The sequence below is a fragment of the Rhinatrema bivittatum genome, chromosome 9, assembly GCF_901001135.1.
Source record: "Rhinatrema bivittatum chromosome 9, aRhiBiv1.1, whole genome shotgun sequence".
NCBI classification, from domain to species: Eukaryota; Metazoa; Chordata; class Amphibia; order Gymnophiona; family Rhinatrematidae; genus Rhinatrema; species Rhinatrema bivittatum.
The window spans coordinates 184,261,047-184,286,943 of record NC_042623.1 but is presented as its reverse complement, the minus strand read 5'-3'; the positions used below and the strand labels follow the sequence as shown (position 1 = coordinate 184,286,943).

At 46.2% G+C, this 25,897-nt stretch overlaps 1 protein-coding gene across 4 annotated transcripts in view; it reads right to left on the bottom strand.

The window, feature by feature from the left end:
• Positions 1 to 25,897, bottom strand: part of DIS3L2 (DIS3 like 3'-5' exoribonuclease 2) — a 432,959-nt gene that overhangs the window by 5,409 nt on the left and 401,653 nt on the right. For all 4 annotated transcript variants that reach the window (XM_029615480.1, XM_029615481.1, XM_029615482.1 and 1 more), the window contains 6 exons: positions 16,210 to 16,393; positions 14,502 to 14,588; positions 9,477 to 9,624; positions 8,916 to 9,046; positions 7,412 to 7,516; positions 2,629 to 2,730 (listed from right to left, as the gene is read on the bottom strand). In XM_029615480.1, coding sequence (XP_029471340.1) covers positions 2,629 to 2,730; positions 7,412 to 7,516; positions 8,916 to 9,046; positions 9,477 to 9,624; positions 14,502 to 14,588; positions 16,210 to 16,393 — 757 coding nt within the window. The remainder of the gene's footprint in view (positions 1 to 2,628; positions 2,731 to 7,411; positions 7,517 to 8,915; positions 9,047 to 9,476; positions 9,625 to 14,501; positions 14,589 to 16,209; positions 16,394 to 25,897) is intronic.

Genomic DNA, 25,897 nt, shown 5'->3' with positions numbered 1-25,897 from the left:
TGACCAAGGCATCCACTTTTGGAAACCTCAGCTTATCCTTTTCAGAAGTGACCAAGGCATCCACTTTTGGAAACCTCAGCTTATCCTTTTCAGAAGTGACCAAGGCATCCACTTTTGGAAACCTCAGCTTATCCTTTTCAGAAGTGACCAAGGCATATACCTTTGCAAGTGCTCAGCCTGCTTTAAAGTTGGCTTATGAAGACTCCCATTACAAATCAATTAAATCCTTCACTGCCCTGTGTAAGGGAAAGAACGTAAGATGATGGTCTGTGCAGATCCTCAGCTGCTTCTGGACCCTCCTATTCCTTTTTCTCTGAAATATTCGGAATCTGCAAGGAATGAGAGATCAACCCTGGTGGCTCGTCCCTATGGAAAAGGACCATAGAAGAGCCCTCACCTTCTGTTCGGGGACACTCACCCTCTTCCAACTGTAGTTTCATTGTCACCTTTCTTGCAATCCTTAGGCCCAAGCAGCAAAAACGCTGACTCTGAGGATCCTCCCCATCATCTTTCTCTTCTTCTCCTCCTCTTCTCTTGTGGTTCTTCTCCCCCTTAACTACCCCTTTGGGGAGGAGAAATCATAAGAGAGGGACCTGGAGGGTAAGCTCTGCCCCATGCAAAAGGCTTTATGTAAACATTTCAAAACCTTGCCTGACCCTGCAGAAAAAAACCGAGGGAGAGATTAACTCCGCAGCAGGACGAACAGGAGCTGCCCCTTCAACACCCACAGGTAAAGTCGCTCCTGACACAAGGGCCAGGATTGCGAGGAACAATGGAGAAAGCCCCAGATCTCTTTCTCCCTCTGGCTGCAGGTCCAAACTGGCTGTCTCAGCAGTAAGCTCGATGCAGGCCCCCTGGACAGCACTGTGGTTTATGCTGCTCCACCTCCTCCTCTCGGGTGTATTTTTGGCAAAGTACACTCCTCTCGCACCCCCATGCCGATGCGAACTACAGTCAGAGCAAAACACGGGCTACTTCCTGTGCTCAGAGGAAGAGGCAAAAAAATATAACTCAGTGATCTCAAAAAATGGCAAAGTACTTACTTAGGTGCTGGTGGCAAAGACCACGTCGACTGGGAGCTCCTCTGAAGACTCTCTCCCTTCTCTCCTTTTCAACTTTAATCTCTCAGGGCACCAGCTCTGGAGAAATAAGCAAACTGCTCCCCAAGCTGCAAGAGGGACTCCCTTCCCCTTGATCTAAGCCCCCTTTTTTTTCCCCCCTAGAAGGAGAGCAGGGGAAAACTGCAGGATAGCAAGAGGAGGGAGAGGGGGAGAAGGGGGGGCAGGATACAAAAGCCTATTTCCAAAACCCTGGAAGTCCCCAAGCCTAGGGCACTGCTCCACTAAGGGAGGGGGCACCAGACTTCCACCTCAGGAGCTGCCTGAGAAAATCCAATCTAACTAGGCCTCAGATCACAGCATAGGATGCTCTCCTACCATCTGCTGGAGACAGAGAATACTGGCAGGTTGAGGGCAGTATGGGACCGTATAAGGCAGGGATGCCGAGCAAAATGGTGGAAGCTACCAGGAAACTTGCCACCTACAGAAAGCTATAAGGAAATCCATCACTCTTCCTTTCGAAAAAGAATCAAAACTTGGCTATTCTTCGGAACTCTGCATTTCCACCCATCTTACTGCTAGTTAACTGTAAAAGTATTATTCTACTTTTATGTGCTGTGTTCATCTTATTGCTAGGAATCCACAGTGTACACTGTGTATTGCTACATGTACAGTTTTGCATTGTTCAATTCGCAGTTTTATGTTCTTATGTCCTCTTCTTCGCCAGATATAAGTTGTGTAATTCACTTCTTTCTTTGTAACCCACCTTGTGCCTTACTAGGAAGAGGGGGAATATCAAATGGAAATACACAAGTAAATAGTGGCTTCAATGCACTGGCTGTCTGAAAAGTGGTCCCCTTCAACGTGGCTAAAAGCAGTTGTGAAATGGAATAATACATGGGATTTTAGCTCCATTTAACAGAGGCCTTCCAGGGAGTGCTGTGGTGGGATGGGAAAATACAGTGTGTAGATTCTATGTTCATGTCTATGCCCTTTATTTTCTGTAGCAAATCTACCAAGCTTAGGTGCAAAGGTGCGCAGATAAACCATAACGGTGGACAAGGCCCCAATATGGACACTTTGAAAATATCTGTGCCCATTACACATTACAAGAGGAGCCAGCATGTGTACCAGGTTCCTGAGCGAGCTGCGGTCTTTTATTGCAGTGGCTGGACAAGAAGGGAGTGTTAAAAAAAAAATTTGGGAACCCCTCCCCAATAGCTGTAAATGAAGGCTCATAGCACTATAGCACCAGTAGAGATCAGTTCCAATTTAGCTGAATGCTGAAAGATGCAGAAGAAAACTGTGAGACCAAAAAGAACAAGCCTCTGTCCCAAGACTGCTTTAGATCACACAGATGGACCTGTGATTTGCAATCCTACTTATCTCTCCGCTCTGTAATCACTAGGGCCACTCTGGGAATCCATTAGAAATAAGGACAGCAGCTCTTTGAAGAGCATCCAGTAATCAAGGACAAGGCAAAAAAGAAGAATATGTGAGTGTGTCCCCCCCACTCCCTGCCAAGCACAGTCGAGCCCTCCCTCCCTCCCGGGACATCCTTTCCAGTTACCTGGTGTACTGCTGCCTGCTCCGGAGTCTCAGGCTCCCAGATGAGTGTCAGCTCCGGCTTCTTCCCCACCTTTGTGAAATGGCTCCCTAACAGCGGCAGGGCCTGCCGGGGAAGATACAGCAGCAGAAAGGAAAGAGAAAAACAGATTCAGGGACTTGAAACACGAGACCACAAAAGTTAGACTGAGACCTCAAAAATCTAACTGAGTAAAAATCCTTCACAAAAAATTAATGAAGGATGCCAACTTTACAAAAGATTTCAACCATCTAATCACATGAAATCTATCAACAAGTGTGGGATCAGAGTGTTCTATGCTGTCTTATGCCATGCAATGGGCTTTAAACATTCGACAGTTCATTGTCTGTTTCAGGGGTCGACTGCAATAAATCAGACAACATATCCTTACTAAAAAACTGTCCAAACCTAAATATAAACACATGCACTTCGACATGCCACTTTCTATCCGAACGCTACACCTCCAAGGGTTTCAACATGAGGACCGGCATCATAAACTATGAAAATATTTGAAGGCATAATCCATTCAAACCAATAATCAAATCAATTTCAGATGCCAATCTAATTTAAAACACATCTCTTAAACAGCATCATCAGTCAATGTCAGCAACCACTCAGAACCACCCCCCAGCAATTTATATAAAGACAGACCAAGCTACTCTACTCAATCCTTGTGGAGGAATAGTCCATAATTCCATAAATCCACGGCTCCTCCGAACATAACAAGATTGAACATTGTGCTGGGGCTTATCTAACATGGAAAATGTCAAATCTTGAAAACCGTGTCCCGCTGCTAAACAATGTGCGACCAGTGGAGCTTCTAATTTTCAAAACGACTTTGATGTTCAATTATGCGTTGTTTCAAGACCCATGTGGTCTTAACCAACATAGATCAAGTTGCAAGGACATCAAATGAGATACACAACTCCCATGGCCAAACATGTCCTCTGTCCTGTTCAACATTTGTCCTCACTAGGGTCGGTTCTCCAGGCATTGGATGTAACATATTTCATATATGAAGACGACATCCAGCTATATATCCCTTGCAGTGAGAGCCTGACGTGCTTCCTGAGAAGCTCTTTTGTGACTGCATGACACTTATTAAGGGTTGGTTGCCTAAAAACTGATTGCCTCTGAATATTCAGAAGCCTAGGCTACTCTTGGTGGGAAAGTGTCCTTTAGGAGGAAATACTGACAATATCCTATGAAAACATCACATTGCTCAACTTTTCCGAGATACGTAGTTTAGGGGTGATCTTAGACTCTATATGTTTGGCATTTAGCATAGGACGCATTATATAAATTAAAAATGTTGAAACCTTTGACGCCATTATTGCCACCCAACTTTTTTAGAACTGTGCTGCAAACATTAGTATTAAGGGCACCTCGACTACTGTAGTAGTTTATGCGTGGGCCTGCCTGAGAAGTTAATATGGGCCTTGTCGTACTCGGCAGGATCATACAACTCCTGCTTTACAGGAATTACTTTGGCTTCCAGTTAAATGGAGGTCAAAATTCCTACTGCTGCTTACAACACGTAAGTTATTAAATTCTGAGTATTCTTGTTCCGTTGGAAGCAAAATCACTTGGTATGTACCATCTCAGGCATTATGATGAGTGGGAACAAGACTGTGGCAGGTGGCTGCCACTCAAGCTTACCCGAGTGAGCAGACGTGAGCTAGGGCATTACCTCCGGGCAGAATTTTTTCTTGGATGCTATAGAATGTAAGCATTTTAAATAAACAACTAAATATGGTCTGTATCTGTAACCCTTGTTGAATTTAACTTAGAAAAAGGTAGCTCCTTACCATCAACAGATTGTGGACAAACGCTACACGGTCTGCACAGATAAGCCAACGTTTCACAATGTGATATTTACAAGTCACTCTGTGGTAAAAACACAGACTGCACCAATTTATCATGGAGACTGGGCGCTCTTTCCAACGCAAAAATGGAAGGAGTCTGAACATGGAAGGTGGCTGTAAAATGGACCAAGGTTGTTTTATGCTTCACTGGACCAAATAAATATAGGGTGAATACGGCAAAGCCCAAATCAAACATGCACGTAAAGGGGATTTTTTAGGTTGTAACAATAATTCAGGCTGCATCCATCTCACCCTAGTACATACCTGCTTAATAATCTGTGATGGATAACCTCTAGCAAGAAACCTCTTTTTTCATAACGACCGCACAAGTTTTAAACTCAGAGACAGTAGAGCAAAGCTTACATAGGCATACAAACTGGCCAAATGGCAAATTACTTATCTTGTAATTTCTTAGAATGACAAGTCAAGTAATGTAACAAAGTATTACGCTCAATAGACCTTCTGATATATGGAAAAGAGAAATCACCATCTTCTAAAGTGGCAGTGCTGCCCAAATACAACATAGTTTTACAACTAACTGAATGTTTACAACAAATATTAATGTCACACTGATCTAACCACTCCAAACATTCAGAAAGCACACTCATACCTTCCAATCAAAGAAGCAAAATGTCACCAATATATCTCTAAAAAATTAAAAATAGTGCAGTGGATGATGTCTCAGGTGATTATAGTCCGCCGAGCAGAAACTCCATAGTAAGTAGAAAATAAACTTTCATAAACCAAAATCATTTATGAAGTCCTTGAAGTATCCCCACTTTTGTAGAAGAAGCTGTGTCCCTGTCACGTACGAGTTTCAATCAGCGTACACTGTGCATCTATCGGAGTTCCCCCGACACGTACGAGTTTCAATCAGCGTACACTGTGCATCTATCGGAGTTCCCCCGACACGTACGAGTTTCAATCAGCGTACACTGTGCATCTATCGGAGTTCCCCCGACACGTACGAGTTTCAATCGGCGTACACTGTGCATCTATCGGAGTTCCCCCGACACGTACGAGTTTCAATCGGCGTACGCTGTGCATCTATCGGAGTTCCCCCGACACGTACGAGTTTCAATCGGCGTACGCTGTGCATCTATCGGAGTTCCCCCGACACGCACGAGTTTCAATCGGCGTACGCTGTGCATCTATCGGAGTTCCCCCGACACGTACGAGTTTCAATCGGCGTACGCTGTGCATCTATCGGAGTTCCCCCGACACGTACGAGTTTCAATCGGCGTACGCTGTGCATCTATCGGAGTTCCCCCGACACGTACGAGTTTCAATCGGCGTACGCTGTGCATCTATCGGAGTTCCCCCGACACGTACGAGTTTCAATCGGCGTACGCTGTGCATCTATCGGAGTTCCCCCGACACGTACGAGTTTCAATCGGCGTACGCTGTGCATCTATCGGAGTTCCCCCGACACGTAAGAGTTTCAATCGGCGTACGCTGTGCATCTATCGGAGTTCCCCCGACACGTACGAGTTTCAATCGGCGTACGCTGTGCATCTATCGGAGTTCCCCCGACACGTACGAGTTTCAATCGGCGTACACTGTGCATCTATCGGAGTTCCCCCGACACGTACGAGTTTCAATCGGCGTACACTGTGCATCTATCGGAGTTCCCCCGACACGTACGAGTTTCAATCGGCGTACACTGTGCATCTATCGGAGTTCCCCCGACACGTACGAGTTTCAATCGGCGTACACTGTGCATCTATCGGAGTTCCCCCGACACGTACGAGTTTCAATCGGCGTACACTGTGCATCTATCGGAGTTCCCCCGACACGTACGAGTTTCAATCGGCGTACACTGTGTATCTATCGGAGTTCCCCCGACACGTACGTGTTTCAATCGGCGTACACTGTGCATCTATCGGAGTTCCCCCGACACGTACGAGTTTCAATCGGCGTACACTGTGCATCTATCGGAGTTCCCCCGACACGTACGAGTTTCAATCGGCGTACACTGTGCATCTATCGGAGTTCCCCCGACACGTACGAGTTTCAATCGGCGTACACTGTGCATCTATCGGAGTTCCCCCGACACGTACGAGTTTCAATCGGCGTACACTGTGCATCTATCGGAGTTCCCCCGACACGCACGTGTTTCAATCAGCGTACACTGTGCATCTATCGGAGTTCCCCCGACACGTACGAGTTTCAATCAGCGTACACTGTGCATCTGTCGGAGTTCCCCCGAAACGCACGTGTTTCAATCAGCGTACACTGTGCATCTATCGGAGTTCCCCCGACACGCACGTGTTTCAATCAGCGTACACTGTGCATCTATCGGAGTTCCCCCGACATGTACGAGTTTCAATCAGCGTACACTGTGCATCTATCGGAGTTCCCCCGACACGTACGAGTTTCAATCAGCGTACACTGTGCATCTATCGGAGTTCTGTATTCAAGGACAGAAGCTGATTGAAATACCACTGTCCCTCCCGATGCAGCGCGGCCACGAAACACGTGTGTGTCGGGGACACAGCTTCTTGTACAAAAGTGGGGATATTTCAAGGACTACATAAATGATTTTGGTTTATGAAAGTTTTTTCCATTTATTGTAGAGGGTTTCTGCTCGGTGGACTAAAACCAACGGAGCCTTGTTATATACCTCCCGCCATCCTCTGCTCTATTTTGATTATTTGCCTGGTTTTCCCATCAAACCTGAAAATAACACTCTGCTACCATTCTTGTTGATAGGATTGATGGGATTAGATGGTTATTAATGTTTTTGTACATTAATCTTTCAGGAGCTGCATCAAGCATCAGAATTACGATGGCAGAGCCAGGATTCCCAATTCTCAGACAATGCTCTAATCCCTCAGCCTCTGCTATGCAGAAGCGATACCATGCTGCTTGAAGAACCCAAATTAGAGTGTAAAGGCTCTTACATTGCAGTAGATGCGTTTCTGGACCCCATATCTCAGCACCAAGACATCAAAGGCTTCGTTCAGGACTCCCATCACCATGGCTTCAGATTCCAAGGGGCCAGACTCCTGGGTTAACAGTGCAAAAAATGCAGAATGCTTTCAATGGCACGTGACGCAGTGCACAGCCGTGCGAAGATTGTCTTCCTTTAACAACCCCCAAGCAAAACAGCCCTGGAGCATTTACAGCAGTCACACTTCTCAGGTAAAGCGCCTCTTCCCCTATAGCAGGCTTCCAGTTCCTACTGAAGGGGACGAGTGGGTGAGGGAACACACAAACACACACACACACACACACACACACACGCGCATGCTTCAATTTCATTCTCTCTTTTTTTAAGGTTTATTAATACGAGTGCTTTTTTTTATAGTGCAGCTGCCAGCTGTATTCTGTGCTCTTTGACATCACTCCTTATTGGTGACGTAGAGTGAAACAAAGAGAAGCCCATGACATTATGGGGCAATTTCTGTAGAAGTATAAACATTTTTAAAAACTTAATTAAAAAAAAAACCCAAAACATATAGAACTGGGTTATGTTGCTGCACGAGTGTCCCTTTCCCATCAAGGAAATAAAAGATGTTGCCAGTCCACCACCGGACCCTTTCTTACCGTATGCTATCTCCGAAGGCAGGTTCAGCCAGCCCTGCACGCATGGAGGTGCAATCTTGCTTTTCTTAAGGAATTCAGTAAAGAAAAGCAGCTCCAGCTCCCTGCATGCAACGGGTAAAACCAGGAGCGGATCTGCTGGTCTCTTTGGAACATGAATGGTCCACTCCATGTGCGCAGGATGCATGGATATATAATATGTGGTGGCAGGTTTCTTTTTATTTACAGATGCTCTTGCATTGCAGTTTTGCAGTGCAGTCACAGTACAGTGTAAATAAGCTGTGTAAAGGTATCGTTAAAAGACTGTGAATGGTGTGGCACAAGTTAAGAGGGAACGGTTATTTACCTTTGAACCAGTGCTAGCACGAGGGGACAGCCATGAAAGTAACTTCCAGCTGATTCAGAACACATTTAAGAAAGTGCTTTTTCAGCCAATGTACAATTAAGCTGTGGAATTTGTCACCACAGAATGTGGACAAGGGTCATGGTATAGCTGGGTCAATTTTCTGTTTTAACTCACCCGTTTCCTTGAAATGATTACGTATGTTTGTATCTATCTGTGTTTGAACAAGATTCTGGAGGACAGGTTCCTTGACAGGTACTAGCCAGGTAGGTACGAGGGGACTGCCCACCTCTTACTTCTGGGAATGGATCTCCTGGACTGGCCACTGTCGAGGCTCGAAGGACCATTGATCTGATCTACCATGGCACGTCTGATGTTCTTCATACATGAATGCAAAATACAGGCATCTTTTTTTTTTTTGAACAGGAGAGCTGTAGAGTATATCTAAGTAGAACAATTTCATACTCTGCTGCTGGGAATGGTTCATGGGCTGTTACACAGAAACTCTTGGGCCTCACCTTGACAAACACAGAGAAGAAGAGTTCGGTGCTGAGCTCCTGCACACGCTTGGAAGCAGTCTTCCGGTCGTTGCAGTGATCGGATTGTTTCTGAATGGCTGCCACTGAGAGGCTCACAGGACTCCCACAGCCTGGAATACACAAACACACACACACACACACACACACACACACACACACACACACACACGTTATAGCTTCATGTACATGGTAGTACAGCCTGGTTAGAGAAGGCCAGAAACAGCAACAGCAGCAGTATCATACTACTTCCATCTATAGCTGTCTAAGGAAATCAGACCACCCACTGATAGCACTACAATATTCAGCATGAAGCTGGGCAGCCCTCCCCATCAATGGGATTCCAGTACAATAAGCAAGGTTAACGCACTGCTATCTAGTGGTGACTGTGGACAAAAACATTTTAGATATCATCAGCTTCTCTGATTTTTTACTGTTGTTAAGAATTATATCTGTAATTATGGGTAAACCATCTGGACCTGGCGGTCTCTCTCTGTCATCAGAATGTGCATATCTATACATGTCAGCTTCTTCTGAACCTACCGATGGCTGCAGTGAGAAGACGGTGCACGATGACATCAGCAAAGCGTCGGATGGGTGATGTGAAATGGGTGTACAGTGGCACGTTCAGTGCATAGTGCCGGAACAGAGTCTCATCATTCAGGCTTCCAGCGCAGAAGTACAACGCCATCTAAAACAGGACCAAGGGGAAAACCCATTACAGCACAAGGCATCACAAGAAGGATAATGTCACGTTCAACAATCCCTGCCCACGTTAAGCCATGTCCAAGAGTGAGCGCTCTACAGTTACTACAGAAAGCAACATACCTTACAAAAACTGAAAAGAACGAACAGGATAGCATCAAGCCCTCATTTTCCAACCTACAGGTCAAAGTTCAGGAGCTAGTAGAAGGTCGCCCACTACTTAGTTCAGTCCCCTCCACTCCACTGCCCTACATTCCTTCTTACGCAGCCCCAGTCTATTAATTCTCCTAACAAACAGCATAGCGAGACCTGCTTTATGAATGGCTTTGTGACACACACAGAGCTGACCTGTGGGCTTTCTGTGAAGAGGAGTCATGGGCCTCTGAGGTCTCAGATATTCATTTAGAAGGCAGCACAGACACACTTCCTATTTCTTTTCCCTTCCAGTCGTGTCCCAATTGCACCATTTGTGGGTTAAATCTTAGACTCCTTTCCCGATGTCTCTCATCTGCTGGTGATTGTCTCAGACAGCGAGCCGGTAAGTGTCCGGTGGTGTCATGGCCTTTCCTACTCAATCCATGAGCAGTGTGCATTAGCTGAGTAATTCTGATCAGCTGGGACAGCACCCAGTGGGAAACTCGAGAACCTCATTTTCACAAATTAGCTTTTAGCAGCAGAGAGGTGCTTTAAATTAACGTTCCTAAAATGTGGTAACAGCGGGCGTAATGCTAGCAAATCCTCCAGGAAAAACCATGGCAGTTTCCTCTTGCTCCTTTGGGCTTCCAGCTCATCCTGAACCGACCACTGTTGGGCTACAATGCCATGAGTTTTTATTTATAACTACTTGGGTATTTTCCCTTAATTTTATATCTCTCTCCCAGGGCTGACCTTAGAAAGGAGAGGGGCCCAGGAATGCTGAACTTATAGCGTTGACGACGTTGACCATGGTGGTGTGGGGCCCCCCCAAAGTACAAGATCCAGGGTGGTCACCCTTATTCACCTCCCTCCCCCTCCCAAGGGGACCTTGCCTACTTCCAACTCAGCACAGGCATTGCAATATTGTCAGCCTTTGGCCAGGGGCTATGAACTGGAATGCAGCTAACGTAGTCTCTAGGTCCGGCCACTAGGTGTCACCATTAAGGGATGGCTGAAAATACCTCTCTCCGCAGCATCCCTAACCCTGACCAGCCTGGGGCATAGAAGCCTGGACTGAGAATCAAACCCGGGTTTTCGGACACAAGGCCAGCCCATAACCCTGCAGTACTAGAGTGCGTGCCTGTGGCAGCCTTGCTTCGTCTCTGCTTTAATAGCAGCACTGGAAGGATAAATCTATCTCCAGACTTTGGAACTTATGTATATTCCACCTTTACATGACAACAGGCATTTTGCAAATGCACTGGGGCATTTTCTAATGTTCTACTCTACATTCATCATTTGGTTCCCAGCTGCACTGTCAAACTTGGCAAGCTTTAAGCAGCACTAACACAGATCAGCATCTTCCCAAGCAAGCCAAGCTTCTGACAGCTCATCCTCTGCAAAATGCATTTGGGAGAGAGGAATAAAGATGAAATGAGAAAGAGTGAGAGACAGGGAAAGAGAGTAAGGTAACGTGATGAATTCATGGAGTCAAAGTTCTGCCGTGCAGACTCCACCTGCTTAGTGCTCACATCTTGCGGTGGGAGAATTGCTCTTTGACTGGGGTCCGAGTCTGGCTAAAAGCCAAGCACTTTGAACCTCTAGTGGAGGAAAGCTACAAAGGGCACTCTCTGGGAGCCGGGGCGCGCATCGTGAGTAGGCCCTCCGTTCACAAAAATGGGATACGCCACTCTCACCCTGGAAGCAGCAGCAGAGAGTGCGCGGGGCTCTCAGCCGAGCGGGCTTCTCCCCGGAAGAGCTGCTCCTATGCAGGAAGCTGCGCACGGCACTGCCTCAGTCATGGAGAACACTTTTCACTTAACAGACTTTTACCACCGGTACAATCAACAAGAGCATACGAAACAGTAAAAGAAAACGGGGATTTGTTTCATCAGTATTTAAATGTCACCAAATAATATTAGCATCTCAGTGTTTAACAACTCAAGTAAAAGAGAAATACAAATTTTTGGAGTCCCTTCACGCAGAGCCTCTCAACATTTTTTTTTTTTTTTAAATATCGGGGCACACTTTCAAGTTTTCTTGATTCTCACGGCAAACCGAACCAAATCTAAACCGAACCGTCTAAAAAGGCTAATATATGTAATTAGATAAGTTTAGAAATATAGAACAGGGATCGCGGCAGACTCAATGGCAATGGATGCAGTATTTTTAGGATTTTTAGCACATTCCCCTGCAGGCCTTCTCCCTCCACTGATATTTAAATTTCCTAACTGCGGTCTTTAGAAACCCCAAGCCGGCATTTTTGATCCAAGCATACTTAGTTTTAAGTATGAAAGGTAACTGAATTGTGAGTGTTTATGAAAGATGTGCGAATGGACAAAGCCAGGGTTGAAGCTCTGATGGTTGAAGCCACTGCTCACAAATTTCAAACTTCTGCTAATTCAGCCCCTTTGGTTGTCCACTCACTGACTGCCCAATGAATGAGAAATAAAATCCACATTTCCTCACATGGATAAAAAAAACGATCACTAATTTAGTATATAGGGCTTGTAAAATCATTTACCAATTTTAAACAGGTTTACCAAATATTTTAAACAAACACAGAAATGTAAAATTATATTACGAAAAATAACACTCATTACATCCGGCTATTAAAGAGATTATTTATTTTATTTTACTTATTTTGATTTTTTTATATTCCTAAATGGAGAAATCACTTACCTGATAATTTCGTTTTCCTTAGTGTGGACAGATGGACTCAGGACCAATGGGTATAGTGTACTCCTGATAGCAGTTGGAGACGGATCAGATTTCAATCTGACGTCAGCCCCTAGTACATATATCCCTGCAGGAAGTGCAGCTCTTCAGTATGCTCCTCAAAAAGCATTGTGGATATATGTGTGACTGACTAATTTGAATGACTTGTATAACTTCATAACTTGAAGAACTTGATTAACTTTATAACTTGATTAACTTGAGTTGGTTGAATTTGGTTATAGCTGGAGACCGCCAGCGCCCTCAACCGGAAAACATCGACACCCGGTAGGATAGGTGTCCTAGATGAAGGAAAGTATGGCTTACCCTTGAGTGACTCGAGCATTCCATGAGTAACGGCAGCCGTGGGTGGGATGCTGAGTCCATCTGTCTACACTAAGGAAAACGAAATTATCAGGTAAGTAATTTCTCCATTTCCTAGCATGTAGCAGATGGACTCAGGACCAATGGGATGTATAAAAGCTACTCCCGAACCGGGTGGGCAGCTGCCCGTGACCCACTTAGTACTGCCCTTGCAAATGCTGTGTCCTCCCGAGCCTGAACATCCAGGCAGTAAAACCTGGAAAAGGTGTGGATGGAGGACCATGTCGCCGCCCTGCAAATCTCGGCGGGTGACAACATCTTGGTTTCTACCCAGGACATTGCCTGGGCTCTAGTAGAATGGGCCTTGAGTTGTAGAGGCGGCGGCTTGCCTGCTTCTACGTAGGCCGCCTTGATAACTTATTTGATCCAGCGGGCTATGGTTGCTTGTGAGGCCGCTTCCCCTTGTCTCTTCCCACTGTGAAGGACGAATAGGTGGTCCATTTTTCGTACGGGATCTGACATTTCCAGGTATCTGGATAGGAGTCTGCTAATGTTGAGGTGGCGTAGACTTCGAGCCTCTTCTGAATTCTTATGTTTATCTGGCGATGGTAGTGAGATGGTTTGGTTGATATGGAAGTGAGACACCACTTTGGGGAGGAACGACGGAATTGTGCGTAACTGGATGGTTCCCAGGGTGAGTCTGAGGAATGGCTCCCGGCAGGACAGTGCTTGTAGCTCGGATATACGACGGGCTGAACAAACTGCCAGCAAGAAGGCTGTCTTCAACATTAGTAGTCGGAGAGACAGGCCGTGGAGAGGTCTGAAAGAGGCTCCTGCTAAGAAATCCAGGACCAGGTTGAGGTTCCAAAGAGGTACCGGCCATTTTAGAGGGGGTCAGATGTGCTTGACTCCTTTCAGGAAACGTGAAACATCCAGGTGAGAGGCTATGGTGTTGCCCTCGCGCTTGGTTCCGTAGCATGACAATGCGACCACCTGTACCTTGATGGAGTTGAGGGACAATCCCTTCTGTAGGCCATTCTGTAGGAATTCCAAGATCGCAGGAATTTTGACTGTTGAGGTAAGTTTTCTTCTTATTTTGGGTTTTTCTCCATTAAATTTTGCTCCAACGCTGTGAGAGCGTGCAGGTAGTCCCTAACTGCTATGGAGATGGAAAATACTGAAGAGCATGGCGTCCTGCAGGGGTATACGTACTAGGGCTGACATCAGATTGAAATCTGATCCATCTCCAACTGCTATCAGGAGTACCTATACCCATTGGTCCTGAGACCATCTGCTACACGCTAGGAAACCTTTTTTTCCTGAAAGACCTGTCAAACATGCCTAAAATTCACAGAGCAGTCAAACGATTTATTTAAAACTGTTCCCAGAAGAAGGGACTACTGACAGATGATACAAGAGGTCCATAAGGTCTTGAAGGGGAAATAGAAAGCGGCGATTCAGCCTTTCAAACAGTACTAACATCAGCAGACACTCCCTGAAGCTAAACTGCCTCCTCAAGCCACTCATGACTTCCATCTACAGGCTTAGCCTGAAATATTCAAACCATCATTTAACTGGTACTGAGAGGTTAGCGCTGCAGGATAGGAAGGCGAGCAATGCAGCAGGGACATGAGTCCTCCTTACCTGCATCGGTCGGGAGCACAGGTTAGTGACACGAGTCCTCCTTACCTGCATCGGTCGGGAGCACATGTTGGTCACCACTTCCTTTCGAGCAGCTGCATATTTATCTGTCCCAATTGCTTCATTCAAACTTTTCTGGAAAAAGCCAAACAGAATAGTATCAGATTGTTAGAAACTCTGTTCTCTAGGATTCAGCAAACCAGTGTTGCAGTTTGCATGTCTTGATATTCTTGCCTCTTTTGGCCCTCAAACTCATACTGGTCATTGCCACTGTGGCAGAGTGAGCTTATTGCAGGCCTCTTGGATGTAAGAAGAACCTGCTTTAAATCCGAGCAGGGTCCTTGGAAGGAGAGGAAGCAGAAGAGAAAATTCCCAGGGGGACAGTTCTAGAAAGAAAGAGAAAGCCGAGGACTGCTATTGAGAAAACAGGAGGAAAGGCTGAGGGAGTTTCTCCCTTGGGACATAATCAAAGCGGAGTCCTTTGCAGAACTGTGGGTGAGGGATTCCTGACCTGGCAGTTTGGAGACACGGCCACCTTCTCCATAGCCTCAGGTCACCTGGAAAGTGGCATGAAGTCGGGCAGAGCGCACTTCAGCAGCTGAAGCTTAGATTCTGCAGCTGGTTCCCATCACTGCTTTGATTTTGGTTTCCCTTATTTGATATGTTGGTTTTTAGAGTTTGTTTTTAATATTATCTGTATTGTTTTGTTACTCGCCTTGAATTGTGGACAGTGCAAGGAATACAAGTTTTATTATTATTATTTTATATTATATATATATAATATTATAATATTATATATATATAATATTATAATATATAATAATATATATTATATATTATTTTATATTATATATTATTATTATTTTATTATTATTCTGCCGAGCCTTCCCCGCCTCTTGTCCAACAGCCTCACTTGAATTATGCCAGCAATTATGTAAATAAATAACGTTCCAGCAATTATGTAAGGAAATAAACACTAAATCATGTTACAAGTTACCACGAGGATGGCTCCTTGCCCCTCACATATTCTCTTGTATATTGCACTTTATCTTCGTTCCCCCTTTATTTTTCCTACTCCCAGTTAAGGCACCCTTGTTATAATGTAACTTTATTCTCCTTCAAATTGTCTCTTGTTGTTTGGTTGGTTATAGTTACTGCCTAGTTCGATGTAAACCGAGTTGATTTGATTTGTATCAAGAAAGTTGGTATATAAAAGCCTTAAATAAATAAATAAATAAATAAATAGTAAATGGCACTAGCTAATGTGCCTGCAGACTTCAAGGAGAATTTGGTTTTTCATTTGGCACAAATAACCAGCTTGGCCAAACAAACAAGGAACATACGTTTGGCGGCCCTGCAAGATTGTGTAAAAGTGAACAAGAGCCCGAGAGACGGCTCGCGGCAGAGCAGAAGGGGAAGCTTTGCCTTCTCTCTCCTTATCATCTCCCCTCGCTCGTGAGCGATCACAAAAGACAAAGCTGAACACTCTGCAGACTATTTCAAAGTCCAGTGATACTTCTGAACAGGGAAGAGCAGGGCGCAGCGCTCATCTCGTGATGTGCACCGCTCACGATGGGTGCTGAGAGCAGTGCAACGCGCGCGCCGTAGGACGAGAACAGTGCAGTCCTCCCCCGCGTGCGCTCACTGCACGGGCTGTGCTTGGAGCAGTGTGCCCTGGATTAGGCTGAGCACTGTCCAGGACTCAGAGTTATACATGCTGAGCACAGCACGGCACGGAGCAGAGCACAGTACTCACATGCAAGGTCCCGGCATTACTGAAGTCAATGTTCAAGCCCATCTGCTCACAGAACTCAATCAAGTCTTCCAGCATCTTGGACTGGGGTGGCGGGTGGCGGCGGAGCAATGCCTGACCCCGAAAGGAGCGATAGATTTTGTGGGCCACCGCCATGTTTGCCAAGAGCATGAACTCTTCAACCAACCTACAAGACAAAAAAAAAAAAAAAAGGTCGTCAGGACTGGGATGAGCAAAAGACGGGCACAAAGCCATAAGATTCATTTAGGGTGCCTAATACCCTTGTACTGAGCCCGATTAGAAAAAAAACAAACCAAAACAAGGAAGGGCCAGCTTTACAGAGAGCTGCACAAACGTTAGCGCTGGGCCTGCACGGCGGCGGCCCTGTTGCGACGCGCTGGTAGGATTCCCCAGTGAAGAGAGACCCTGTGCGTTGGTGCCGTGCGCTGATGCGCTGGCAGGTGGTGGCGGGGGAGAAGAAGGGGGGGCCCACAGGGAAGACAACACAAACACACTGGCCCCCATGCATCCACTATCCTCTCTGTAAAGAAATATTTTCCAAGCTCACTCCTCAGCCTGCCTCCCCCCCCTTACTTCCACACCTGCCTGTCTCCAGTCCTCCGGAACTACTCCCGACTCTGAAGGTGAGTCAGCAGGGCTACCAAGAGATCGCTTAAGCTTCCTTGCCCCGAGTCTCCTGACCTGTACTTTTCTTATTAGATTGTCTTTTTTTGTGCGTTTGTACAGCGCTGGGTATGTTAGGTAGCTCTATAAAAACATTAAGTAGTAGTAGTAAGTTTAGTTAGCTCCCCACAAACACAGTTTTCTGAAAATCGATTGAGGTTTACCTCGCTTCCAGTCTTATTCCCTTTATATGATCTTGCACCTGGGTCCTCACCCAGTGAACAGAAATATTTGTTCACAATTTCACTTTTTCCTCATCAGTCTCTCCATATTCCTCTCCTTCACCTGAATCTCACAATGCCACATTTGCACTTTCTTCTAGTACTAAAATAATTCCTATCCTCCCCGTTTTACTACATTTGTTATTTTTTCTTCCATTTCTGCCTACTTCCCCAGTTTCTCTTAGCTTTACCAGATATTGTCAGCGCCCGCTTTCCTAACACCCCCCCAGGTGCCCCCCCCCCGGGGGCAGCACGCAATATTTAAATTAGGGGGTTGCGCTAGCAAGGAGACACCAGGACCGTGCAAGCAACCCTAGCGCCTCCTTGCTAATGAGAACCCGTTCGGCGTTTGGCCGAGTTTATGGGCGTCAGTTTCCCTAAACGTCATACAGCCGCACAGCCAGGGGGTTCAGGAAACGGATGCTGGTCAGTTGAGCGTCCGTTTCCTGCATGCGACTGACAGCAATTTTTTAAAAACTTTTTTTTTTTTTTTTTAAAGTTTATTTAGTTTTGTTTTTCCTCCTACTTAATATCGCAATGATATTAATGATATTATCGCAATGATATTAAGTAGGAGGCAGTACAGAAAAGCAGTTTTTTTTCTGCTTTTCTGTACTAGTTTTAAGAGTGCTTGGCTATTAACCCCTGCTCCAGGCAGGCATTAATTTCTGATCGCTAAATGTGCGTCCTGGACGCACATTTGTTTTTGCATCAGGAGTTAATACGCAATATAGCCTCATTCACACGCATGTGATAAGCGCTATTAGATTCACTCCGCGTTGGACACGCGTTGTAGAGGCACTAATCCCCTTAATTCCATCGGCCCCTTAGATTGGCACAGTTTAATGGGTCACAGCCAGCATGGATTCACCCAAGGGAAGTCTTGCCTCACAAATTTCCTACATTTTTTTTGAAGGGGTGAATAAACATGTGGACAAATTTGAACCGGTAGATGTGGTGTATTTAGATCATGCAATAAAGTGCGCGTAAAAAACCTGCATCTAAACTCGGCACCCTTTTTTTAACGCGTGCACATTCACCTCTTCTGGGCGCACGATGCTATATTTTAACGAGCTGCCGCATTAAAAAGCATTCGACGCCCAGGACAGCTGTGGCTGTGTGCGCACGTTGAAAATAACAGGCGCGCACTCTGGATGCACGTCTTGGCATTGGTGCCTTACATCTTTCTCCCTGCCTAAAAGATATTTTTTTTTATATCAAACTGACTCCCCATGAGGGAACAAGTTGTGACGCTGATTGATGGCATAGTTTGTTTTTAGGTACTGATTGTGTCTCCCCTTTTAGGCCGATGGCGTTTAGTGATGCACGTTTAGTAATGTTGTACGTTACGATCGGTCACTTAACCCACCATTCCCCGAGTCCTTGTTGGTGATTTTGGCTCGGGACATGAAAAACCCTGTGTGTTAAAAATCCCTGGCACTTTGGGCTCACTGCTAGACGGCAAGAGCTGCGGGGCAGGGGCGGGAGGCAGCCCCGTGGTGCACGGACCCTTTCTCTGTGTTCTGCCAGCAGGAGTCGGGGTGGGCGGTGGCGATGATGAGGCCGCGTCAGGGAGTTACAGTATAAATAAAATAAAAAAAAGAGACGTGGATAGCGCCACGATCCGCTCCTGGAAGCCCCCCCAATGCACCTCAGTAGTAGGAACCACAGAAAACCTTTTTTAGATGAGCTCTTGACAAGCGGCAAGACTTGACTCCAGCTATGGGGCTGGCGTTAAATTTGCCCTGTTAAAAAGTGCCCATCGGGCGCAGAGCGATTTATTGCACTGGGGGTAATAGCTAATATCCTCATCTACATGGCATTTACGTGTGTGTTTGGACAGGCATTTTGGCCGTGCTAATTCCCTTATTGCATGGGGTGTTAGCCTAGCATATCCCAAACAGGCGTCTAATCGCGGGTTAAGCTGTGAGCTAGCTCGCCTGAGCACGTGACATCGCATCGGCCTGTAAGTGCGTTACCAGACTCGCTTCTCTTTGAAAATTCTCTCTCCTGTGGGTACAAAAACGCCTGGTACCTTGCTGCTAGGTAGCTCAGTAAAAACGCTGCCTTAAATGCGTAAAATGTTCACTTTCACCAGCAGATAGTGTAGGATGTCCAAAAGCACAAACAGGTGACCTGGCATGAACAATAGACTTTAGCATGAGAAGAATGCGCGCTCTCAAATTCTTCCAAAGCATGGGCGGTATCTGCATGCACACTGATAACCTAGCGATTGCTCATAATAAACAGCAGCAATATCTATTTGCCAAACTCCAAACTCAAAGGACTCCCTCCTGGTGATCTTTTGAGACATCTAGTGAGATAACGGAATTAAGCTCTTTACAATAACAGCTCAGCAAAGCACTTGGTGAGCTCCGAAAACAGTAAGAGTAATATCATGAACAAACCCATTGCCAATGGACAAGGGTCACCCCTTCCACTTTTGTAGCTTTCCTACCATGGGCGGTTCCGCAATGAGGCAGGATGAGGCAGCCGTCTCAGGCAGCAAAATTTTGGGGCGGAACAACTGACCCCAAAATACCCCTGCGGTGGTTGCTTCACTTTGAATTTTGCCTTCTAAAGCCAGCGGAGTTCCCTCACCCTGCTGGCGCTCCAGGATGATGCTCTAGCAGGGTTCCCACTCCCCTTCAGCAGTAAGACCTGGCGGCAGCAAGACGACCTAGGGGTGGAGAGGAAAGATGGAGGGAGAGGGAAGGGATGGGATGAGTGAGGAGAGAAGGGGGTGTGAGTGACATAGATAAGGGGGTGAATGGGTGGGAAAGAAGAGGATGTGAGTGAGAGGGAAGGAAGGAGGTATTTGAGAGGTGGAAGAGGGGAGAGGGTGGGAAGTAGCGAAGGAAGCAACTGTATGGGGTGCGTGAGCGTGAGAATGCAGGGCTGGTGGAAGCCACAATTCTGAGGGCGGGGCAGCAGGGGTGGGGCCGTGGCAATGGCTCCTCCTCATTCTTCCTGCTTGTGCAGGCCCAGAAGAAGTTGTGTTGCAATGGACCTGCTTGGGCAGAAAGGAAGTGGCAAAATGTCAGCACCGGAGGGAGTAGGAGCAGCGCTGTCCCGTGTCCTGGGAGGAAAGAGGAATCGTCCCATCAAGCTGCGTGGGCTGAAGGTGGAGACCCCTTGCGTTTGTGTTTTCTGGTGGAGGAGGAGAATGAGTGAAAGAATATGTGAGAGTGTGAAAATGTGTGTTAAGAGAGAGTGTGTATAAGAGAGAAACACTCTCTGGGTGACTGGAAATCAAAAGCTCCCAAGTATGGCAAGCACATACTGGGGCAGATTTCCAAAGGGACACGTGTGTACCCCCCGAAAACCTGCCCTAAGCTCCCCCTGCATGCGCCAAGCCTATGTTGAATAGGGTCGGCGGCGCGCGCAAGTCCCGGGGTTTTCCGGGGGGGGGGGGGGGGGGGGTGTCGGAGGGGCGTGTCACGGCTGGCGCATGGGATGGGATCCATCAGTTCTAGATGGGATCCATCAGTTCTAGATGGGATCCATCAGTTCTAGAGGACGCATATAAAGAGCAGGTAGTAAAACACTGCATGGAGCGGCAGTAGCCACAGAGGCATTAACGGAGCGGGATGCCAGTGGCCGGTGGTAGGTGTCCACCTTCACAGAGTAGAAGGATGAAGGGCATCCATCTCCCAATTAAAAAAAGAAAAGAAAAAAAAACAGGGATGGGTTCATGGGCTTATAGGTATTACCAATTATTAGGCTTTTCAATATTTGATGATAGTTAATGTGACTTTCAAGGCATTCTTCACTTTCGGTGCATGTCCGGCATGACTCCTTGCTTCAATGACAGGGGAAAAGAAAAACTGATACTTCACACATTTCCAGCATTGCCCTCTGCTTCATGGCAGAGAGCTATGCTGCCGCTTACCCAACTAATCAAACTTAATATTTCACTTGGAAGCAGCTCCAGCACTGCTCTCTACATTAATGGTGGGGGTGAAAAGGGAATTAGAACATAAGGTTACTAAGAGCCAAGAGAAACAGTTAAGTATGAGAACAAATGTGTGAAGCTTGCTGGGCAGACTGGATGGACCGGTTGGTCTTCTTCTGCCGTCATTTCTATGTTTCTATGTTTCTATATAGGGGGGCGTGTCATTGGGGGTGCTCCGTGTGTGGGGCCACGGGTGTGGCTGTGGCCTCCGGTCCAGCCCCCAGACCGGAACATGGTGCGCCGGCAGCTGGCCCAGTGCGTGCAAGTTACGCCTGCCTCGGGCAGGCATAACTTTTGGATTAAAGGTAGGGGGGGGGGGTTAGATAGGGCCAGGGGGGTGGGTTAGGTAGGGGAAGGTGCAGGGGGGGGGGGTGGAAGGAAAGTTCCCTCCGAGGCAGGCTGCGCGGCTTGGCGCGCGCAGGCTGCCGAATTTGCGCAGCCTTGCGCGCGCCGACCCCAGATTTTAAAAGATACGCGCGTATCTAATAAAATCCGGTGTGCTTTTGCTTGCGCGGGTGTTCTTTTTAAAAATCTGCCCCACTATGTGTTACCCGTATTCATTGTAATTATTGCATGTTATTTGATGTTTGCTATTTTGACATATTTTGTTATTTTTTTGGGACTTTTTAAAATGTTTATATAAGTTTATTCATTGGATGTTACTCTTCAGTGGGTCTGAAACATTCTTTTTATTAGTATGGTTGACTATTATGATTGATTCTGATATCCAGAGGGAGAGCTGTGTTAGTCTGGTGCGGCAAACGTGACAAGAGGTGCGTGGCAGCTTATAGAGTAACAATGTACTGAGGCGTGAGTCTGGATGCGGCGGGTGACATATATGGGGATGCCAGGGATACAGAACAAAGAGGGGGCATTGAACAGGCAGGCAGGACCGTAGAAACAGAGTGATAATAGCAGTATAATCCCATCAGGACACCTCCCTATCAGGAAAACAGAACCAGCCAGAAACTTCATCTTAGCAAAACCCCTCCCTTCAGCGCACAATAGTCCCTTTGTGCTCAGCCTGTGCGACTGAGGGGAGCTATCTTGCTGGGGCTGTTTTCCTAATAGGAGGAGGTGTTTTAGGGCCTGATGTAATATTTGCACTATTACCTTTTCATAAATGGGATTCTTCCTGATGAGTGCTGACAGGTAATGCTGTTTTGGTATGGAAGACTTATTATATTGAAACTGTAGCTTTCTGCAGGCCAAGCCCCTTCTTAACACCCTTCACAACAGGCCTAATAGCATATGGGTCTTTTCTTTGCAGGATTTTCTAATGGGCACCACAGCAGTGCCTGTAAATATAATGTACATGTTGTAGGCGATATTTTTACCTCAGAAGACCCTACTTTGAATGTCCCCTTTCAATGTAAAATCTCCCTTTTTGGACTGGGAAAAAGGTTAATAAATGTTTAAAATGAAAAAACCGAATGCATGGTTTTTCATTGTGTGAGGGACGGGGAGGTGAGGTTCACCTATGGCGCCAGCCCGGAGAGAGTGCTCCACAGCCAGAGTCCCACCGTTCACCCATCTCCCACTTCCTCAGGAAGCAGGTGAGAGGGAGTGTGGCAGGGGTGCCAGCTTCACAGACATAGTATCACGGACTGTGACAACAAAATGAGGCGGCAAGGCTTGTTCTTCTTTCAAGTGAGTTAGTTTTACAGGGCAACAAAACCACCAGCATTCACAGTTCGCTCAATGCAAATTCAGGCAGCTATGCAAAAGGACTGCCCTTCTCCCATTTACCTGATAACACAAAGAAGTCAGCTTTTCTTAAGGGGCTGACTATCCCTTCTTACTCTCCTTCCCGGAGTCCTGAGCCTCCCCCTTTGCTCTCCTCTCAGTCTACATTATACCCCTGGGCCAGAGGAGACCGCCTGTATTCTGGGATAGACTGGGCCCAGATAGTAAGTCCTGTTCTTAAGGTGTTCTGGGGTTCCTGGGTATATGCCCCATCACCCTGACATTCCTTTGGGAACCCTCCCCCAGCATTACAAATCACAGAAAGGCCAGACTCCAAGGGGGATCCCCTGCTCACCTTGGTACTCTTGATAATTTCACCTGCATTGCACCTTGGGGGAGGGGGCACCATTTTATCTCTTGCCTCAGGCAGTAAATTACCTTGAATTGCTCCCGAGACACAATATGTGAGAGAGCCTGTACACGTGTGAGCGTGTATGTGTGTGTATGAGAGGGGAAAATGAGTGCTTGTGTGCAAGTGAGAGAAAGCCTGCATGCATGTGTGAGTGATGGCCTGTACGGATGTGTGAATGTATGTGTTTGAGAGCCTGTATGCATGTATGAGTGTTGTGTGTGAGAGTCAGTGTGCATGTGTGTATATGAGAGAGAGAGAGAGACTGTGTGCATGTGTGTGAGGGAGATTGTTTGTGTGTGTGAGGGAGAGAAAGCCTGTATACAGGAGAGAAAGCAAGTGTGTGAGAGACCGGGAATGTGTAAGTATATGTGTGAGAAAGTGAGGATAAAGTTTGTGAGGCCGCATCTACCAATCTACAACAATCTTAGGATGACTGGAAATCAAAAGATCCCAGGTATGGAGAGTGGACATTTTTTTTAATTCTTATTTGCTTTAATTGTTGGGTGTTATTTGATGTGTCTGTTTTGAAATACTTTACTGGTTTTTGAGAAATGTAAAAAAATGTTTTGAGTTTAATTATTGAATGAAGTTCTGTTTGTCAGTTGTTTTGAAATATTTATGCTATTAGTATAGCTTTACTATTAGGAATATATTTCTTATTTGCATTATTGTTTTATGAGGAATGATGATGTTTCTGTTTTTCCATTGTTGCACTGCATACAGTCTGGCTTCTTGCAGTTTTCAGTTCATTTTTTTTCTGCATGTTTCTGTTTATACTTTATAGTCTCTTTATTCTGTATTTGGTGAGGGTCCGTCTGTATTCCACATGTGTGACTGGGGTGAGATATTCTGCTGGCATATAGCTTCTGTGTAGGGATCTATAGTAGCCTGGCTTGTTCTTTTTACATAGTACTGTTGTTTTGGGACCTAATATAATATTTGCAGTGTTGCCTTTTCATAGGAAGGATTGCTACTGAGTGCTGGAATTTTGTGCATTTTGGTTTAGAAGGTTTATTATACTATAATTGTGATTCTATTTACTCATAGCTTTCTGAGGCCCAAGCCCACATCAAGTATCTTTTTTGCAGAGTTTTCTGGTGCATGTAAAAATAATATACATGTTGTTGTGATATTTTTACCTCAGAAGACTGTGAATGTCCTTTTTCATATAAAGTCTATTAGGAATGCTAACAGGTGAATTTTCAAATGTCATGCGCATAAAAATTAGCACTTGGGCACATAAAATAGCACATAGGCAAATACATACTGGGGTAGATTTTATAAATTTGCGCGCGTGCGTACTTTTGTTCATGCACCAGGCGCGAACAAAAGTACGCCGGATTTTATAAGATACGCGCGTAGCCGTGCGTATCTTATAAAATCCTGCGTCGGCACGCGCAAGGGGTGCACATTTGTGCAACTTGCGCGCGCCGAGCCCTGTGCGCGCTGCCCGTTCCCTCTACCCCCCCCCCCCCGCACCTTTCCCTCCCTTCCCCTGCCTAACCCTTCCCCCTACCTTTGTTGTGGAAGTTACGCCTGCCAGAGGCGACCTTGAGAACGTGCCCCACACGTAGACATCCACCATGCACACACATCTCCCACTTCTCCAGTGGGGGAAATGCTGGGGGAAGTTAGGAGACAGGCCATAATGTTCCTGGGATGTTGGCCGAGTTGCCACCTTCCTGGAAATATTATCGCTGACTATACCTACTCCTCTGGGAACTCTGACCCCCGCTTTGCCCCCCCTTCGGCAGCATTTCAAATCACCGAAAGGGCCAGACTCCAAGGGCCCCCCCGGCTCTTTTGATGATTTTCCCTGTGCTATGCCTGGTGGGGGCCGGCAGCCGCTGTTTCATCCCTGGCTTGAGGCAGCAGATTGCCTATCAGGCATTATTAATACCTTGCTAAGGAGAAGCTGATTTTTACTGGTCTGTTTAAAAAAAAAACAAAAAACAAAACAACCCAATGTCAGTGAGCTCAGTCCCTGCCAAGTATCGTCCTATTTTTAAGGAAGATTATTGATTAGGCTATGCTGATTCATTTGCGGGGATTTTTGGCGAAGAGATCTTTGTGGGTCCAGATTTCACAGGGGATACACAGCATAGTTCCCCCCTGCTGGATCTCTTGTGATGAGATTTGGATGAGACGATGTCTTTTCTTGGATATTGTATCCGCCTTCGACACCATCGGCAACTCCATTCTTCCCAGCTGACTAAGATTTCTGGTGTGTGGCAGTGTAATTCCTGCCTGGTTTGAATATTTTCTCTCAGAACGCTGCCTGTAGGTGAGAATAGGCAGGGATGTCTTCGGGCGGAGAGTTAAATTGCCTGGCATTCCTTAGGGGTTGCTACTCGTCTCAGCATTGACTGGGGAGGTGCCGAAGGGTTATGTATAGACTTTAAACCAATGGTATTCCGTTGGCCGTTCCTTGTCTTTCTGACCCTGGGAAAACTTCAGCTGCCTAAACATTGCATTGAAGAGGTCAGTGCCAGCTGATAAATTATATATTGTCCTTGAATTAAAAAATAAACCCATTCAACTTTACTAGATGAGCTCCATAGAGTACAGGTGGAAGATATCTAAGTTTCAGAGCAGACTGAATCACGTAATTTGGGGGTTATATTTGATTCTAGGTTGTCGCAGAAATCCTACATCGGGGCAGTAGCCCTAAGGACCATCGTGTTAGGAAGCTGAAATATTTGCTTCCATTTTGTGACCTGAGATCTGTGGTTC